This window comes from Rhinoraja longicauda, chromosome 35 (genome assembly GCF_053455715.1).
Source record: "Rhinoraja longicauda isolate Sanriku21f chromosome 35, sRhiLon1.1, whole genome shotgun sequence".
Classification (NCBI taxonomy): Eukaryota; Metazoa; Chordata; class Chondrichthyes; order Rajiformes; family Arhynchobatidae; genus Rhinoraja; species Rhinoraja longicauda.
The window spans coordinates 2,491,581-2,512,667 of NC_135987.1; the positions used below are offsets into that span (position 1 = coordinate 2,491,581).

General features: G+C 49.6%; 1 protein-coding gene across 1 annotated transcript in view; it reads right to left on the reverse strand.

Annotated features, from left to right (window-relative positions):
• pik3ap1 (phosphoinositide-3-kinase adaptor protein 1) overlaps positions 1 to 21,087 on the reverse strand; it is a 148,977-nt gene that overhangs the window by 12,993 nt on the left and 114,897 nt on the right. The window contains exons 11-14 of the mRNA XM_078428477.1: positions 12,008 to 12,088; positions 10,000 to 10,211; positions 7,015 to 7,087; positions 3,612 to 3,767 (exon numbers count right to left, since the gene is read on the reverse strand). Coding sequence (XP_078284603.1) covers positions 3,612 to 3,767; positions 7,015 to 7,087; positions 10,000 to 10,211; positions 12,008 to 12,088 — 522 coding nt within the window. The remainder of the gene's footprint in view (positions 1 to 3,611; positions 3,768 to 7,014; positions 7,088 to 9,999; positions 10,212 to 12,007; positions 12,089 to 21,087) is intronic.

Below are 21,087 nucleotides of genomic sequence, written 5' to 3' on the forward strand. Positions count from 1 at the left end.
ATGGAGTCAATGGTGGGAGGTCTGGTTTGTGTGATGGACTAGGCTACACCCACAACTCTCTGCAATTTCTTGGGCAGAGCTGTTCCCAAACCAAGCTGTGATGCTACCCGACAGTATGCTTTCTGTGTAGGAAGGAACTGCAGATGCTCCTTAACAAGAAAGACGGACACAAAATTCTGGAGTAACTCAACGGGTCAGGCAGCATCTCTGGTGAAAAGGAATAGGTGATGTTTCGGGTCAAGACCCTCCTTCAGATTGGGAGTCAGGGAGAGGGAAACTAGAGGTATAAAAAGATTCAGAACAAATCAGAGCCGGCATCAATGACCAAAGAAAGGTGGGGTCCACAATGGTCCATTGTTGGCTGGGGAAGAGGTGATAATGAAGGGAACAGTGCTTGCTGTGGTGTATCTGCTCAGTCTCCTGAGGAGGTAGAGGCGTGGGTGTGTTGTCTGGGCTGTGGCATCAATGTGGTTGCCCCATGACAGATCATTGGTAATATTGAAGCCAAGGAACATGAAGCTGTCAACCATTTCCACGCCAGCTCCATTGATGGTGATTGGGGCCTGTACACCGCGCTTCCTGACGTCGAGAACCAGCTGGTTCATCTTGCAGACATTGAGGGGGAGGTTGTTGTCCTGACACCATGTTACTAAGCCCTCTATCTCCTTCCTGTAGGGTTGCCAACTGTCCCGTATTAGCCGGGACATCCCCTATATATTGGGCTAAATTGGTTTGTCCCGTACGGGACCACTCTTGTCAGGCAAGAGGTACAGAAGTGTGAAAACGCACACCTCCAGATTCAGGGACAGTTTCTTCCCAGCCGTTATCAGGCAACTGAACCATCCCACCACAACCAGAGAGCAGTGCTGAACTACTATCTACCTCTTTGGTGACCCTCAGACTACTCTTGATTGGGCATTGCTGGCTTTACATTATCCCTTATCATATATCTATACACTGTAAATGGATCGATTGTAATCATGTATTAACATAGAAACATAGAAAATAGTTGCAGGAGTAGGCCATTCGGCCCTTCGAGCCAGCACCACCATTCAATACGATCATGGCTGATCATCCAAAATCAGTTCCCTGTTCCTGCTTTTCCCCAGCCCTAAGAGCTAAATCTAACTCTATCTTGAAAACATCAGTGAATTGGCCGCCACTGCCTTTTGTAGCAGAGATTCACAACACTCTGGGTGAAAAAGTTTTTCCTCATCTCAGTCCTAAACGGTCTATCCCTTATGCTTAAACTGTGACCCCTGGTTCTGGACTCCCCCAACATCGGGAACATTTTTCCTGCATCGAGCCTGTCCAATCCCTTAAGAATTTTATATGTTTCTATAAAATCCCCTCTCATCCTTCTCAATTCCAGTGAATACAAGCCCAGTCGACCCATTCTTTCATCATATGCCAGTCCCACCATCCCGGGAATTAACCTGGTGAACCCACGCTGCACTCCCTCAATAGCAATAGTGTCCTTCCTCAAATTAGGAGACCAAAACTGCACACAATACTCCAGGTGTGGTCTCACCAGGGCCTTGTACAACTGCAGTTGGACCTCCTTGCTCCTAAACTCAAATCCTCTCGCAATGAAGGCCAACATGCCATTTGCTTTCTTCACTGCCTGCTGTACCTGCATGCTTACTTTCAGTGACTGATGTACAAGCACACCCAGGTCTCGTTGCACCTCCCCTTTTCCTAATCTGACACCATTCAGATAATAATCTGCCTTCCTGTTCTTGCCACCAATGTGGATAACCTCACATTGATCCACATTATACTGCATCTGCCATGCATCTGCCCACTCACCCAACCTATCCAAGTCACTCTGCAGCCTCATAGCATCCTCCTCACAGCTCACACTGCCACCCAGCTTTGTGTCATCCACAAACGTGGAGATGTCACATTTAATTCCCTCGTCCAAATCGTTAATATATATAGTAAATAACTGGGGTCCCAGCACCGAGCCTTGCAGCACCCCACTAGTCACTGCCTGCCATTCTGAAAAGGACCCGTTAATTCCTACTCTTTGTGTCCTGTCTGCCAACCAGTTCTCTATCCATGTCAAAACCCTACCCTCAATACCATGTGCTCTAATTTTGAACTCTAATCTCTTGTGTGGGACCATGTCAAAGGCTTTTTGAAAGTCCAGATATCCCACATCCACTGGCTCTCCATTATCCATTCTACTTGTTACATCCTCAAAACATTCCAGTGTCTTTTTGATGACTGGTTCGCATGCCACAAAAAGCTTTTCACTGTACCTCGGTACACATGACAATAAACTGAACTGAAACTGAACCAAGGACCCCGGTTTGAAAATAAGTATGATCCCTTCAGGACAGGCAAGGAGAAATGTTCTCACCAGAAGGTGGTGAAACGATCAAAAGACTGAAAGATAAGGCACGGAAACAGGCCCTTCGGCCCACCAAGTCCACGCCAACCATCGATCACCCGTTCACACCAGTTCTATGTTTTCCCACTTTCTCATCCACTCCCCACACTCTGGGAGCAATTTACAGAGGGTCCATTAAGCTAGAAACCCGCACGTATTTGGGATGTGGGAGGAAACCAGTGCACCCGGAGAAAACCCACTGGGTCACATGAGGACATGCAAACTCCACACAGGCAGCACCCGAGGTCAGGATCAGACCCTGGTCTCTGGCGCTGTAAGGCAGTGACCAGCAGCTGAGCCACCATGCCCGCGCTTTGAAATTCAAAGGAGGTTCAATACTGAGTGCACGCAAGACCAAACTCAATCGATCTAGGCAAGCTCAGCGAAACAATGGATGTGGGATCAGTGCAGTAGAGATGCTGCCTTGACCCGCTGAGTTACTCCAGCATTTTGTGCACATCTTAGAGGTAGATAATAGCTCAGGACTGCTCTCTAGTTGGTGGTAGGACGGTTCAGTTGCCTGATAAGAGCTGGGAAGAAACTGTCCCTGAATCTGGAGGTGTGTGTTTCCACACTTCTGCCACTCTTGCCCAATGGGAGAGGGGAGAAGAGGGAGTGGCCGGGGTGAGACTGGTCCTTGATGATGCTGCTGGCCTTGCCGAGGCAGCATGAGGTGTAGATGGGGTCGATGGGAAGGAGGTTGGTTTGTGTGATGCGCCCACAACTCTCTACAATTTCTTCCCGTCATGAACGTAGCCGTTCCCAAACCGCGTTGTGATCGGGGTGATCGCGGGTCGGCATGGACTCGGTGGGCCGAAGGGCCTGTTTCCACGCTGTATCTCTAACTAAACAAGGAGCCAACCCAGGCGGCAGAGGGCTAGAGTGGCGTCTTGTGTACAGTGTGTGTAAGGACAAACTGACAAACTGCTCCCATCTACGGTAGACACACAATGCTGGAGTAACTCAGGGGGTCAGGCAGCATCTCGGGAGAGAAGGAATGGGTGACGTTTCGGGTCAATTCCTTCTCTCCAGAGATGCTGCCTGACCCCCTGAGTTACTCCAGCATTGTGTGTCTACCATCGATTTTGACCAGCATCTGCAGTTTTATTCCTCCACAAACTGCTCCCACGTTCTCCACCCACCCCACCCTTTAGTGCTTCCTGCAGTGGATGCCAGCGGAGTTCGGCGAGGGAAGGTTCCGGAGCCGCGCGCTTACTTGCTGTGCTGGACGTGCTGCCTGTATTCCACTGTCCTCGCTGGATGCCGTCTTGAGCCGGGCAGGGCGGGTGGAACCTGGGGTTGGTCTCGTACACGCCACACTCCCCGCCCTCTGGAGGCTCTTGTGGACGAGTAGGAAGGGTGATCTCCATCTCTGGGTGGGCAACAGAACAGCTCAGTTTAGTACACTCGATCCTGCCTGACAAATCTGCCTGGAGAGAAAGACCACTGAGCACCCAACCCTCTGACCGAAGGTATTTATTCACAAAATGCTGGAGTAACTCAGCAGGTCAGGCAGCATCTCAGGAGAGAAGGAATGGGTAACATTTCGGGTCGAAACGTTACCGATTCCTTCTCTCCTGAGATGCTGCCTGACCTGCTGAGTTACTCCAGCATTTTGTGAATAAATACCTTCGATTTGTACCAGCATCTGCAGTTATTTTCTTATATTACCCAACCCTCTGACAGTGGCCCCATCAAAATATAATTCACCCATAAACATGCATATCGTACACAATTACCAACATTAACAGTGCATCATAGAATATATTTGAGAAGGGTCCCGACCCGAAGCATCACCTATCCATGTTCTCCAGGGATGCTGCCTGACCTGCTGGGTTACTCCAGCACATTGTGTCTTTGTTGAAAACCAGCATCTGCAGTTCTTTGTTCCTCCAGTCTGAAGAAGGGTTGCGACCTGAAACGTCACTTATCCATGTTCTCTAGAGATGCTGCCTGACCCGCTGAGTTACTCCAGCACTTTGCGTCTTTTCTTGTAAGCCAGCATCTGCAGTTCCTTGTTTCTCCACGATTGTGCTGGTCACAACAGCAGGTCGTGTTTAAATGCGGTGACAATCTCGACTGACCACAGTCTATGTTATCTTTTCCTAAGGCTACAACTTTCTAGACCTGAGTTTGTACGTTTTCCCCGTGACCTGCGTGGATTGCCTCCGGGTGCTCCGGTTTCCTCCCACTCTCCAAAGACGTGCAGGTTTGTAGGTTAATTGGCTTGGTATCAATATAAAATTGTCCTTAGTGTGTGCAGGATAGTGTTAGTGTGCTGGGATCGCTGGTCGGCACGGACTCTGCGCAGTGTGGGAGGTAACCGAAGATCCCGGAGAAAACCCACGCAGGTCACGGGGAGAACGTACAAACTCCGTACAGACAGCACCCGTAGCCAGGATCGAACCCGGGTCTCTGGCGCTGCGAGGCAGCAACTCTACCGCTGCGTTACTGTGCTGTCCTGTTGGATTTCCAGCTTCACCAGTTTCTATGTTACTTTTGCTCCGTGATCAAGGCTCAAGCACAGCCTACATTTCTGGTTCTTATAAGAAAATAACTGCAGATGCTGGTACAAATCGAAGGTGTTTATTTCACAAAATGCTGGAGTAACTCAGCAGGTCAGGCAGCATCTCAGGAGAGAAGGAATGGGTGACGTTTCGGGTCGAGACCCTTCTTCAGACTGATGTCAGGGGGGGCGGGACAAAGGAAGGATATAGGTGGAGACAGGAAGATAGAGGGAGATCTGGGAAGGGGGAGGGGAAGAGAGGGACAGAGGAACTATCTAAAGTTGGAGAAGTCATACCACTGGGCTGCAAGCTGCTCAAGCGAAATATGAGGTGCTGTTCCTCCAATTTCCGGTGGGCCTCACTATGGCACTGGAGGAGGCCCATGACAGAAAGGTCAGACTGGGAATGGGAGGGGGAGTTGAAGTGCTCGGCCACCGGGAGATCAGTTTGTTTAACACGGACCGAGCGCAGGTGTTGAGCGAAGCGATCGCCGAGCCTGCGTTTGGTTTCGCCGATGTAAATAAGTTGAGCAGCAATGCAATAGATGAGGTTGGAGGAGGTGCAGGTGAACCTCTGCCTCACCTGGAAAGACTGGTTCTTACATTACCAGAATAATACAAGGTACAGCCGAGATGAACCAGGATATTGTCAGGTCTAGAAAGTTGTAGCCTTGGGAAAAGATAACATAGACTGTGGTCAGTAGAGATTGTCACTGCATTTAAACACGACCTGCTGTTGTGACCAGCACAATCGTGGAGAAACAAGGAATTGCAGATGCTGGCTTACAAGAAAAGACGCAAAGTGCTGGAGTAACTCAGCGGGTCAGGCAGCATCTCTAGAGAACATGGATAGGTGACGATTCACAGAGTGCTGGAGTAACTCAGCGGGTCAGGCAGCATCTCTAGAGAACATGGATAGGTGACGTTTCACAGAGTGCTGGAGTAACTCAGCGGGTCAGGCAGCATCTCTGGAGAACATGGATAGGTGACGTTTCACAGAGTGCTGGAGTAACTCAGCGGGTCAGGCAGCATCTCTGGAGAACATGGATAGGTGACGTTTCAGGTCGGGACCTTTCTTCAGACTGGAGAATCAAGGAACTGCAGATGCTGGTTTACAATAAAGACACAACCTCTCATGTATCAAATCCTCCAAACTTTTGTTCTTGACGTATTAGATATAGAGACCAATCATTTTGCAACTCCACTCGAAAAGAACAGAATTAAAAATTACTTTCAACCAGGGAGTTGTAAAATTTACTAGTTTCCAAACTGTTGCAACTGTCTGTCCACCTGATTGTTTAGAGATACAGCGTGGAAACAGACCCATTTGGACCACCGGGAGAGACACAAAGTACTGGAGTAACTCAGCGGGTCAGGCGGCATCTCCTTCTGCAGTTGTACTGGGCCCTAGTGAGACCGCACCTGGAGTACTGTGTGCAGTTTTGTTCTCCAAATTTGAGGAAGGACATTCTTGCTATTGAGGGAGTGCAGCGTAGGTTTACTACGTGAATTCCCGGAATGACGGGACTATCCTATGTTGAAAGACTGGATCGACTGGAAACACTGGAATTTAGAAGGATGAGAGGGAATCTTATTGAAACATATAAGATTATTAAGAGATTGGACATGCTAACGGCAGGAAACATGTTCCCAATGTTGGGGGAGTCCAGAACCAGGGGCCACAGTTTAAGAATAAGGGGTAGGCCATTTAGAACTGAGATGAGAAAAGACTTTTTCACTCAGAGAGTTGTACATCTGTGGAATTCTCTGCCTCAGAAGGCAGTGGAGGCCGATTCTCTGGATGCTTTCAAGAGATAGTTAGATAGAGCTCTTAATGATAGCGGAGTCAGGGGGTATGGGGAGAAGGCAGGAACGGGGTACTGATTGTGGATGATCAGCCATGATCACATTGAATGGCGGTGCTGGCTCAAAGGGCCGAATGGCCTCCTCCTGCACCTATTGTCTATCTCTGGAGATCACGGATGGGTGACATTTTGGGTTGAGACCCTTCATCAGACCGAGTGGGGAGGGGTTCCTTGTCATGGGTCTATGACACACAGTGACCCAGACTGAAGACAGAAGGCCCCATGATGGAGGGTGTGAGCGAGCTCACCTCGATGCTTCCCCACTCGGCCCTTCACCATCTGCCGGCGGGTGATGCTGTCACGAAGCTTCTTCAGGTTTTCCTGGCGGGCGTAAAGACACGGTTACATCTCCCATCATTACACCAGCTTGCTTAGTTTACATTAGATTAATTTAGAGATGCAGCGCGGAAACAGGCCCTTCGTCCCACCGAGCCCGCGCCGACCAGCGATCCCCGCACACTAGCACTGTCCTACACCCACTAGGGACAATTTACAATTTTTACCGAAGCCAATTAACCTACAAACCTGTACTTCCTAGGAGGAAACCAGAGCACCCGGAGAAAACCCACGCGGTCACGGGGAGAACGTACAAACTCCGTACAGACAGCACCCGTAGTGGGGATCAAACCCGGGTCACTGGCGCTGTGAGGCAGCAACTCTACCGCTGCGCCACCGTGCCGCCCCAGCTGTTGCCAGGCAACTGAACCATCCTCTCACCAACTGGAGAGCGGTCCTAACCTAATTCAGTTATTAGTTCAGTTTATTGTCAGTGGAAAGGCTATACATGATTACAATCAAGCCGTCCACAGTGTACAGATAAAAGATAAAGGGAATAATGTTTAGTGCAAGAAATGAAGGTCAGAGAGTTGTGAATCTGTGGAATTCTCTGCCTCAGAAGGCAGTGGAGGCCAATTCTCTGAATGCATTCAAGAGAGAGCTGGATAGAGCTCTTAAGGATAGCGGAGTCAGGGGGTATGAGGAGAAGGCAGGAACGGGGTACTGATTGAGAATTATCAGCCATGACCACATTGAATGGCGGTGCTGGCTCGAAGGGCCGAATGGCCTCCTCCTGCACCTATTGTCTATTGTTTAGTGCAAGAATATCTCATCTACCAATCTCACCCATCCACCTCATTGGAGACCCTCAGTCTATCTTTAATTGGACTTTACTGGACTTTATCTTGCACTGAACGTTATTCCCTTTATCCTGTATCGGTACACTGTGGACGGCTCGATTGTTTTTGATGACTGGATAGCACACGACACAAAAGCTTTTCACTGTACCTCGGTACACGTGACAATAAACTAAACTGAACTAAGAATGGAGAGGGAAGGTGGGTGGTAGAAAGAGGAGAGGGACGGAGCGGTGGGGGGTAGACTTGGGTTAGTAGAGGGGTCATGGATGCTGGGCAGAGGGAGCCAGGTGGGAGGGAGACGGGGGGGAGAGTCAGAGGCTGGTGAAAACAGCCAAGGAGGAAAATAAAGGCAGGTGGAACAAGGTAGGAGGGGGGAAAGGAGGGGACTGATGCTGGGGAGGGGGGGGGGTGGTGATCAGTGGGGACATCTTATGCCAATCCAGTCTCCCTTGTGCATTCGATGGAGGGCACAAGCAACATGTTGTGCAAATGCTGTAGGTAACACAACCAGTGAGGCATCTCACACACACAAAGAGTGCTGCAATGTAACGGGAGTACTGGTGCAGGATTCCAAAGAGGTTAACTTCCAGATTGATTCAGCTGTAAGCAAGGCACATGCAATGTTGGCATTCATTTCAAGAGGACTTGAATAAGTTCAAAACACATGGGAGCAGAATTAGGCCATTCGGCCCATCAATTCAGCTCTGCCATTCAATCTTGGCTGATCTTATCTCTCCCTCCTAGCCCCGTTCTCCTGCCTTCTCCCCATAACCCCCGACACCCGCACTAATCAAGAATCTGTCGATCTCCACTTTATCTGTAATGCTGAGGCACTGTTCAGGCCACATTTGGAGTATTGTGAGCAGTCTTGGACCCCGTATCTGAGGAAGGATGTGCTGGCTCTGGAGAGGGTCCAGTTTCGGAGAATGATCCCAGCGATGATTGGGTTAACGTGTCAGGAGCTTTCGATGGCTCCGGGCCTGCACTCGCTGGAGTTTAAAATAACGAAAGGGATCTGACTGAAACCTACTAAATAATAAAAGGCCTGGATAGAATGGATGTGTGGAGGCTATTTCCAATAATCGGGGAGTCCAGGACCAGGGGGAACAGCCTCAGAATAAAAGGACGTACTTTTAGAAAGGAGATGGGGAGGAATTTCTTTAGTTAAAGGGTGGTGAATCTGTACAATTCATTGCCACAGACGGCTGTGGAGGCCGTTATTGGTTATTTTTAAAGTGGAGATCGATAGATCCTTGATTAGTAAAGGCGTCAAAGGTTATGGGGAGAAGGCCGAAGAATGGGGTTGAGAGATATAGGTAGATAAGACTTGATTAAATGGTGGAGTCGACTTGATGGGCCGAATGACTAATTCTGCTCCTATGTCTTATTGTTCCGGTTTGGGTATTCAGTCTATGGCAATGGCTTCGGTAAAGTTGTAAATTGCCCCATTGCATGTGCCTTGCTCACAGCTGAGTCTGCCTGGGAGTTGACCCAGAACTGCACACAATACTCCAAAGTCTCACTTTCTTGTCATCTAATCTCTCTTTTATTCCTACTTTATTGCGGTCACATAACATGGAAAGTGGATGGCTCGACTGTAATCATGTATAGACTGTCCGCTGACTGGGTAGCACGCAACACAAAAGCTTTTCACTGTTAACCCACTCATTCCTGGGATCCAATGCTGTACATTAAAATAAATCATTTAGCCCATCAGTCACGATGCCAACACCAATGATGCCAAAGGGAGACACAAAATGCTGGAGTAACTCAGCAGGTCAGGCAGCATCTCGGGAGAGAAGGAATGGGTGACGTTTCGGGTCGAGACCCTTCTACAGACTGATGTCAGGGGAGGGGGCGGGACTTGTCCCGAAACGTCCCCATTCCTTCTCTCCCGAGATGCTGCCTGTCCCGCTGAGTTACTCCAGCATTTTGGAGTATAAATCTACCTTCGATTTTAACCAGAATCTGCAGTTTTTTTCCTACCAATGCTGCCAACATTGGCTGAATGTTCTTCCCCGTTCCCCGAGGTACAGTGGGAAGCTGCTCGCTACGTGCTGGCGGACAGCGCGCGTGAAGGGGGATGAGGGGAGGTACCTGCTGGAAGCGGAACGAGTCTGATCGCCGTTTCTGGTTGAGCTGCCACTCTTTGAACTGCAGGAGGGCCTCCTCCACGTTGACCATGCCCAGCTTGACCTGCTCCTGCAGGGTGATCAGCTGCCGCTGCCCGGGGGTCTTCATGCCCGCAAACGGGTCGTATTCGCTGGATAGGGCTCTGGCCAGAGACTGCTTCTCCCGGGGTGGCAGCGCTGTAAGGCAAGGCCCAGCCACCCGCTCAGTTACTCACAGCCCACAGCTCATACGTCCCTGAGCGATAGGAGCAGAATTAGGCCGTTCGGCCCATCTACTCCGCCATTCAATCATGGCTGATCTATCTCCCTCTCCCTATCATATCACCCGTCAACATAAGGTCATAAGGAATAGGAGTAGAATTAGGCCATTCAGCCCATCAAGTCTATTCCGCTTGGCTGAACTATCTCTCCCTCCTAACCCCATTCTCCTGCCTTCTCCCCATAACCCCTGACACCCGTACTGATCAAGTATCTATCAATCTCTGCCTTAAAAATATCCATTAACGGCCTCCACAATCTTCAGTGACAAAGAATTCCACAGATTCACCATCTAAGACTAAAGAAATCCTCCTCATCTCCTTCCTAAAGGAACGTCCTTTAATTCTGAAGCTGTGCCCTCTGGTCCCAGACTCTCCCACTATTGGAAACATCCTCTCCACATCCACTCTATCCAGGGCTTCACTATTCGGTAAGTGTCAATAAGGTTCCCACCTCATCCTTGTAAACAGAACATGCAAGTTACAGGAACAGGCCCCCCGACCCACTATGGCCGTGCCGAACATGATGCTGTTAAGCTGATCCCATTTCAAGTAACCCTTGCATTCCCAAACTCTGCGTCCCTTCCCCCACCCTAGTAGTCCTGCTAGTTTCATTGTTCATATCCCTTTGCCATCACCTCTTCCACTGCCAACAATGGACCATTTCACCTTTCCTTGGCCATCGGTCCCAGCTCTGATTTGTTCTGAACCTTTCCATACCTCTAGTTTCCCTCTCCCCTGACTCTCAGTCTGAAGAAGGGTCTCGACCCGATATAGCACCTATTCCTTTTCTACAGAGATGCTGCCTGACCTGTTGAGTTACTCCAGCATTTTGTGTTCGTGTTTCGTTTAGTTTAGTTTAGTGATACAGTGTGGAAACAGGCCCTTCGGCCCACCGAGTCCGCACCGACCAGCGATCACACTAGTTCTATCCTACACATTAGGGCCAATTTACAGAAGCCAATTAACCTACAAACCTGCACGTCTCCGGAGTGTGGGAGGAAACCGGAGCACCCGGAGGAAACTCACGCGGTCACGGGGAGAACGTGCAAATTTGTACAGACAGCCCTCATAGTCAGGATAGAATACCGACCAGCAATCACCTCGTTCACTAGCACTACCCGACATGCAATGGGGACAATTTACGGTAGAGTTATTGCCGTACAACGCCAGAGATCCAGGTTCAATCTTGACTATAGGTGCTGTCTGTACAGAGTTTTCCCCCCACCCCTCACCCCAATCCCTCTCACCCCCCCACCCCAATCCCTCTCACCCACTCCAATCCCTCTCACCCCCCACCTCAATCCCTCTCACCCCCCTCCCTCTCACCCCCCACCCCAATCCCTCTCACCCACCCCAATCCCTCTCACCCCCCACCCCAATCCCTCTCACCCCCCCACCCCAATCCCTCTCACCCACCCCAATCCCTCTCACCCCCCACCCCAATCCCTCTCACCCACCCCAATCCCTCTCACCCCCCACCCCAATCCCTCTCTCCCTCCTCTTCAGACAGTCTCATGGACACTGGGTCGCAGAGCAAGACTGTGAACACCTTCCTACAGACGTCCACCCCTCCTGCATTCTACCCGTCCACCATTCCATGATATTATTCCCGTGAACCTCCCTTCAGCCTGTTCCCACTTCCCACTGGGGTGAGGATTTAATGTGAGGGTGGGGAGGGGGTGCACGAGTCGGCAGGGATCGCAGGCTCAGTACCTGGTCCGGAGAGCCCGTCCGCTGTGGACTGCAAGGGCGTAATGTAAAGGTTCTCCACTCTCTTCTCTTCACTGCAGAACACTGGAGGAAAACACATTCGACAGTCAACTGGGTTGTATGGTGGTTAAATGCCTCTCAATAGCATCATCGCCAACACTTCCAGTACTAGGCACAGAGTCATACAGTTCAAAAACAGGCCCTTCATCCCAACCTGCCCACACCGACCAACTTGTCCCTCCTGCCCAGCAAAAGTCCTGCTATCTGCAACAGAATTGCCCTGGTGAGACCACGTCTGGTGTATTGAGTGCAGTTTTGGTCTCCTAATTTGAGGAAGGACATCCTTGCTATTGAGGCAGTCCAGCGTAGGTTCACGAGGTTAATCCCCGGGATGGAGGGACTGTCATATGAGGAAAGATTGGAAAGACTGGGCTTGTATTCACTGGATGAGAGGGGATCTTATAGAGACGTATAAAATTATAAAAGGACTGGACAAGCTAGATGCAGGAAAAATGTTCCCAATGTTGGGGGAGTCCAGAACCAGGGGCCACACAGTCTAAGAATAAAGGGGAGGCCATTTAAAACTGAGGTGAGAAGAAACTTTTTCACCCAGAGAGTTGTGAATTTGTGGAATTCTCTGCCACAGAGGGCAGTGGAGGCCAATTCACTGGATGAATATAAAAGAGAGTTAGATAGAGCTCTAGGGGCTAGTGGAATCGAGGGATATGGGGAGAAGGTAGGCACGGGGTACTGATGGTGGATGATCAGCCATGGTCACAATGAATGGCGTGCTGGCTCGAAGGGCCAAATGGCCTCCTCCTGCATCTATGTTCGATGTTTCTATGTTGCAGCTGGTTATCCGACAGGCCAGGGGCCTAGAGGACACGGGGAGAGATTCTGTACGAAGGCTGCTGTTTCTTACTGAACCTGTGATACAGAATCTGTATCACAGAATCATACAGCATGGAAACAGGCCATTCAGCCCAACTCATCTATACCGACCATGGTGTCCCATCGAAGCTAATCCCATTTGCCCGCGTTAGGCCCATATCCCTCTAAACCGTTCCTATCCATGAACCTGTCCAAGTGTCTTTTATTACGTTATAGTACTTGCCTCAACTACCTCCTCCAGCAGCTCATTCCATAAACCCACCACTGTCTGGGTGAAAACGTTGCTATTAAATCATTCTCCTCTCTCCATAAACCTATGTCCTTGATTCCCCATCTCTGGTAAAAGACTATGTGCATTCACCCCTATCTACTTCCCTCCATGGTCATCTACACCTCCATAAGATCACGCCTATCCTCCTTGATTCCTTCTATCAAGGAATAGAGCCCCAGCCTGCTCAACCTCTCCGTACACCTTACACCCTCGAGTCCTGGCAACACCCTCGTAAATCCTCTCTGCACACTTCCAGCATAAATTCAAACACTTTCCTTTCCCAAAAGCTCTTTGTTGTGTGAAATATCGGCACCAACGATTCCCGATGTGGGCAGCTCATGGTTTTTTGGTGACTGTAGTAGATTAATTTCGTTTCGTTTAGTTTAGAGATACAGCGCGGAAACAGGCCCTTCGGCCCACCGGGTCCGCACCGACCAGCGATCCCCGCACATTAACACTACCCTACACACAACTAGGGACAATTTACACTTGTACCAAGCCAATCAGCTGACAAACCTGCACGTCTTTGGAGTGTGGGAGGAAACCGAAGATCATGGAAAGAACCCACGCAAGTCACGGGGTGAACGGACAAACTCCGTACAGACAGCACCCGTAATCAGGATGGAACCCGGGTCTCTGGCGCTGCAAACGCTGTAAGACCGCAACTCTACCGCTGCACCACCGTGCCGCCCAGATGTGGTTTGTGGAACATGAAGGAAGGAGGGTTGTGGGCAATCTCTGGCAGCCTCGAGACAGAACTGCTCCACGTTCTAAATGATTGCCAGGGTGCTGCCCAAATCATCTAATGTTAGAGTGTTTAACATGTAAAGTGCGAGTAGCTTGCAAAGGAACTATGAGAGGTGTAGACAGGGTAGACAGTCAGAACCTTTATCCCAGCTTGTCCAACACTAGAGGGCGCAGGTATGAGGTGAGAGGGGGAATGTTTAATGGAGATGTGGAGGGCAGGTGTGTTTTACACACAGAGTGGTGGGGGCCGCATTGCCAGGGGTGGTGGTGGAGGCAGATACGATAGTGGCGTTCAAGAGGCTTTTCGCTCGGCACATGGAAGTGCAGGGAACAGAGGGACATGGATCACATGCAGGCAGATCAGTCTGAAGAAGGGTCTCGACCCGAAACGTCACCCATTCCTTCTCTCCTGAGATGCTGCCTGACCTGCTAAGTTACTCCAGCATTTTGTGAATAACTGCAGGCAGATGAGATCAGTTTAACTGTTTGGCACCAACATTGTGGGCTGAAGGGCCTGTTCCTGTGCTATACTGCTCTACGATGCCCTCCCGAGATGTAGCTTGGCTTGTTGAGTTACTCCAGTGTCTGTATTCCACTTTGCTGTCAAGTCTTCTCACGTGAACTGGCAACGCACTTGTCCTCCTTCCACTGAAGGGCTTGAAAGCGCGCACCACCAGACTCAGGAACAGCTTCATCCCCTCTGTTGTCAGGCATCTGAACGGCCCTTCCATAAGCTAGGGCACTGCCCGATTCACCTCTACCCCATTGCGGACATTGGACTTTGTCTGTGGAACTGATGCGCTACAATGCTGAGAACTATATTCTGCACTCTGTATCTTCCCATTTGCTCTACCGATTGTACTTGAGTTTGGCTTGCTTATATCTATGAATAGTATTGCAGGGCCCTTGGCCTACCAAGTCCACACCGACCAGCGATCGCCCGTTCACACTAGTTCTATGTTATCCCACTTTCTCATCCACTCCCTGCACACTGGACGAAACTTACAGAGGGCCGATTAACCTACAAACCCGCACGTCTTTGGGATGCGGGAGGAAGCCAGAGTACCCAGAGGAAACCCACGCGGTCACATTTTGATTGAATAGCACGGTAGCGCAGCGGTAGAATTGCTGCCTCACAGCTGCAGAGACCCGGGTTCGATCCTGACTACGGGTGCTGTCTGTACGGAGTTTGCACGCTCTCCCTATGACCACATGTGTGTTCTCCGGGTGCTCCGGTTTCCTCCCACATTCCAAAGACGTGTAGGTTTGTACATTAATTGGCTTTGGTAAAGATTGTAAACTGTCCCTAGTGTGTAGGATGGTGCTAGTATACGGGGGATCGTTGGTCGGCATGGATTGGTTGGGCCGAAGGGCCTGCTTCTGCGCTGTATCTCTAAAACTACAACTGAAAATTCCGTTTTTCTCTCTTCACAGATGATGCACTCTGCTGGGTATTTTCAAAATGCTCTTTTACGTGAGATTTCTGGAAACTACAACTTTCTGAATCTCAGTTAAAGAGAGTTGCTCCCTCTTCTGTCTGCCTTCATCTCCATCCCCCACCCCCCCAAACAGACCTTTGGCGACCAGACCACCCGCGTCACCCTCCCGGAGATGTCACGCCCAGCACTGCGTGCCCGGGAACAACCCTGGCCCCTCGGACAACTTTCACTCTCTCTCGGCTGAGCCTCCAGGGCAGTTTCTGTTTTTATTTCAGAATTCCGCCATCTGCAGGGTTTCTGTGGGTTTCGGGTGAGTCATGTGGAAAACCCAGAGGGGAAGTGAAAAGGACAGTGAGAGGAGGAAAGAAGAGAATGAATGCGAAACACAGCAACACGAACACTGCGCACGGGTTGCGTGGGGCCGAGGTTGATGTGGAGTAGAGCAGGTGACCCATGCAGATGTGCAAGGTCAAGCTAGAGTTTAGTTTCGTTTATTGTCACGTGTACCGAGGTACAGTCGAAAGCTTGTGCTGCGTGCTAACCAGACAGCAGACAGCGGCACGGTGGCGCAGCGGTAGAGTTGCTGCCTTACAGCGAATGCAGCGCCGGAGACTTAGGTTCGATCCCGACTACGGGTGCTGTCTGTACGGAGTTTGTACGTTCTCCCCGTGACCTGCGTGGGTTTTCTCCGAGATCTTCGGTTTCCTCCCACACTCCAAAGACGTGCAGGTATGTAGGTTAATTGACAGGGTAAAATGTAAAAATTGTCCCTAGTGTGTGTAGGATAGTGTTAATGTGCAGGGATTGCTGGGCGGCACGGACTCGGTGGGCCGAAGGGCCTGTTTCCGCGCTGTATCTCTAAATCTAAATCTAAAAATCTAAAAGCCAAACCATGATAACCATCGATCCTACCAGTGTACAGATACATGATTACAATTAACATTGATTAGTGTGGGTGTCAGGGGTTATGGGGAGAAGGCAGGAGAATGGGGAAAGATAGATCAGCCATGATTGAATGGCGGAGTAGACTTGATGGGCCGAATGGCCTAATTGTGCTCCTAGAACTTATGAACATGATAAAGGGAATAATGTTTAGTGCAGGATAAAGTCCAGTAAAGTCTGATAGAGGATAGTCCGAGGGTCTCGAGCAAGGTAGATGGTATTTAACAAGTAATCTGTCGCGCTCCCTACTGAGGGCAACGCGATGCCTCAAAGTCTAACGGAAGCAGAGCTACTAGACTTAAACGTTAAAAGTCGAGAGAAATTAGTAAGGATGGTTATTTAGTTTAGTTTTAGTTTAGAGGTACAGCACGGAAACAGGCCCTTCGGCCCACCGGGTCCGCGCCGACTAGCGATCCCTGCACATTAACACCATCCTACACCCACTAGGGACAATTTTAACATTTACCAAGCCAATTAACCTACATACCTGCACGTCTTTGGAGTGTGGGAGGAAACCGAAGATCTCAGAGAAAACCCATGCAGGTCACGGGGAGAACGGACAAACTCCGTACAGACAGCACCCGTAGTCGAGATGGAACCCGGGTCTCCGGCGATGCATTCGCTGTAAGGTAGCAACTCTACCGGTGCGCCACCAAGCTGTTCCATGTTATAGAACATAGAACAGCACAAGAACAAGGCCATCAGCCCACAATGTTTGTGCCGAACAAGATGGCAAGATAAACTAATCTCCTCTGCCTGCACGTGATCCATCTCTGTCCATTCCTTGTATATCTATGTTGCTATCTATAGGACTTTTAAACACCGCTATGATATCTGCCTCCACCACCCACCCTGGGCAGTGCGTTCCAGGTCCCCCCCACCACGCTCGGTATAAAACAAAACTTCCCCCGCACATCTCCTTTAAACTTTGCCCCTCTCACCTTGAATCTGTGCCCTCTTATACTTATCATTTCCACTCTGGGAGCAAGGTTCTGACTGTCTGCCCTGTCTATGCCTCTCATAATTTTATATCTTTGCATGTTCCCTCAACTCTGGAATTCCAGGGGAACAATCCAAGTCTGTCCAGACTCTCCGTGTTGCTAATACCCTCTAATCCGGGGCAGTTTTCTGGTAAATTTCTTCTGCATTCTCTCCAAACCCACCACTTCCTTCCTGTGATGGGGTGACTGGAACTGCTCGCAATACTCCAAATGCTTGAACAACTTATGTGGATGGGTTGTTGAAGGAGATAGTGGAAGGCATTAATAAATTCATGAGTGATAGGAGCATAATTAGGCCATTCTGCCCAATAGGTCTACTCCGCCATTCAATCATGGCTGATCTATCTCTCTCCCTCTCAACCCCATTCTCCTGCCTTCTCCCCATAATCCCGGACACCTGTACTAATCAAGAATCTATCAATCTCCACCCTACAAATATCCATTGACTTGGCCTCCACAGCAGTCTGTGGTAATGAATTCCATTGATTTACCACACTCTGTCTAAAGAAATTTTTCCTCATCTCCTTTCTAAAGGTACGTCCTTTAATTCTGAGGCTGTGTCCTCTGGTCCTAGACTCTCCCACTAGTGGAAACATCCCCTCCGCTCGCCATTCCCATCAACTTCCAACATTCCAAGCGACTGAAGGGGGGACTGGGAAATGGCAAACACAGGAACGTTTTCAGGGAAGGATATAAGAACAGGTCTAAGAGGAGGGGAAGCTTACAGAAGTAATCAACAAAATAAATGAATGGGCATTTAGACAAATAGAGGATTCAGCACACATGTAGCAAAGAAAACAATGTTCGGCTATCCTCGATGAATTTAAGAGGGGAGGGAGGTGGTGGTGTAAGAAATGCACCAGAGGCCCACATGCAAGTCTGGCTCAATAGTTCAGGCCCATGGTCTAAAGAGGGTTACTGACAACAAGGAGAGGAAGGTAGACACAAAATGCTGGAGTAACTCAGTGGGTCAGGCAGCATCTCAGGAGAGAAGGAATGGGTGACGTTTCGGGACATGTAATCAGCCCCTGACATCAGTCTGAAGAAGGGTCTCGACCCGAACATATTTCAGATATTTCAGTTTTTTCTTTGTCTTTCTTTTCACCACGGGTGCTGTCTGTACGGAGTTTGTACGTTCTCCCCGTGACAGCGTGGGTTTCCTACAGGTGCTCTGGTTTCCTCCCACACTCCAAAGACGTGCAGGTTTGTAGGTTAATTGGCTTTGGTGAAATTGTAAATTGTCCCTAGTGTGCGGGCTAGTGCTAGTGTACGGGGTGATCGCTAGTCGGCAGGACTTGGTGGGCTGAAGGGCCTGTTTCCACGCTGTATCTCTAAAATCTGAAGACATTTTTCTAATAAATATGCTAACTGAAAAAGATGTACCAAGTAATGCAAACATCTGTGGAATTCTCTGCCTCAGAAGGCAGTGGAGGCCAATTCTCTGAATGCATTCAAGAGAGAGCTAGATAGAGCTCTTAAGGATAGATGGGCAGAAGGCAGGAACGGGGTACTGATTGAGAATGATCAGCCATGATCACATTGAATGGCGGTGCTGGCTCGAAGGGCCGAATGACCTCCTCCTGCACCCATTGTCTATTGTCTATTATCTATTAAGTTAAAACCAGCCACTGCTAAAATGAACGGGTCCACAAAGTCCTTTGGACAAGGACCACTGAGCGTCTGAGCTCTTGCAACGTTGCAAACGGTTTAAAGGAAACAAAAAAATGCATTGGAAACAGGAAACTGAGAGAATGTGAGATATTTCAGTGAAATAAAAGCATCATTCATAAATAACAACTTTTGAAATGAGAAGGGGAAGTGTTTGCAGGTCCGTCCGGTGACTCTGCAAGCAGAAGTAACACAGATCTTTCCATTTAGTTTTGATAATGAAACACTGGACACAAAAGGATCAATCGCCCGGGTGCCATTGGTGAAGCACGTGGCCGCTGGCTGGGTGAGGTCACGTGGGGCACAGGGCAGTGACGTCACCCTTTGTCCCTTATTTGGGAGTGAGGAAGTTAGCAACCTTACAACAGGCTCTTCGGCCCACCGAGTCCACGCCAACCAGCGATCACCCGCTCCCACTAGTTCTACGTCACCCCACATTCTCAGCTATTTTTAGGAGAGGGGGGAAAGATTTAATAGGAATCTGTTGGAACGTTTAAGAAATATTGAGACAGGTACCTGGAAAGGAAAGGATATGGGCCGAAGGCTGGCAGGTGGGACTAGTGTAGAGGGGACATGTTGGACAAGTGGGTAAGTTGGGCTGCTGGGCCTGTTTCCACACTGTGGCTCTCTGAGGGGCAACATTTTTCCACACAGGGTGGATATCAGGAAGGAACTGCCAGACGAAGTAGTTGAGGCAGGTACAATGACAATATTTGAAAGACATTTGGACAAGTACATGGATAGGAAATATTTGGAGGGATACTAGACCAGGTGGACCTGTTGGGCCCAAACCTCTCCTGCATTGGTGCAGCACCCTCTCCTCCCCCCCCCCTCCCCCCACTCCACCTCCTCGCCCCCCTTCCCCTCCCCCTCCATCCCTCTGAGATAGATTTAAACTTTAAAATGTGAATAACTTTAAAAATATAACGCCGGTTTCAATGAAACTTCTTCCATTAGCACCAAAGGGACGACGGTGAGTAAGGTGGGCCTAAAATTGTTGTGCTATTTTGTACCATTTTGGCTGTAGTTCAGGAACAAACAAACAAACGAGAGTTTTAGTGTACAGATGAGTCAGGTATCTTGGGCAGCAAGGATGTGTTGGGCCTGAGGGCTTACTTCTGTGCTGTATGGCTCAGTGACTATATACATTTGTCCTTCCTATTTACTCTGCCCTTCAACTTTTACAAGCCTCTTCAAAGTTCCCTATTTTAAGTAAAGAACACTGCACATTGGTGCAGCGGTAGAGTTGCTGCCTTACAATACAGCACTTAGAGCGCCAGAAACCCGGGTTCCATCCCGACTACAGGTGCCGTCTGTACGGAGTCTGTACGTTCTCCCCGTGACCTGCGTGGGTTTTCTCCGAGATCTTCGGTTTTCTCCCACACTCCAAAGACGTACAGGTTTGTAGGTTAATTGGCCTGGTATAAGTGTAAACTGTCCCTAGTGGGTGTAGGGTAGTGTTAGTGTGTGGGGATCGCTGGGTGGTGAGGACTTGGTGGGCTGAAGGGCCTGTTTCCACGATGTATCTCTAAACTATAGGAAGCCCAGACTACTCATGCCGACGTCAAAGCTAGTTTTCCAGTCCTGCCTACATCCACATCAATCCCCTCTGCAGCTGCCCCTGACTTGCAGGTTGATCTTTGCTTCAGGTAGTGTGCAGAGTTACTTTGCGTGCTCCAGTCGTGGTCTATCTGAGAGGCCAGACCTCACAGTTCTCTATGAGAAAGGAAAAATGCCTCCTTTACAACCACCTGGCCTGTTACCTTCAAGGATGCACAGAGATGTTCTAAGGGCCATCTGTTCCTCACCCTCCTCGGTACCTTCCCATTTACTGCATATTCCCCAATCTCGTTGTTCGATAGTTTATTAGACACAGCATGGAAACAGGCCCTTCAGCCTACAGAGTCCACGCCGACCATCGATCACCATCCGCTCTAGTTCTATGTTATCCCACTTTCTTATCCACTTCCTGCACACCAGGGGCAATTTACAGAGGGCCAATTAACCACGTCTTTGGGATGTGGGCGGAAACTGGAGCACCCAGAGAAAGCCCATGCGGTCTCAGGGAGAGCGTGCAAACTCCACACACACAGCACCGGTAGTCAGGATCAAACCTGGGTCTCT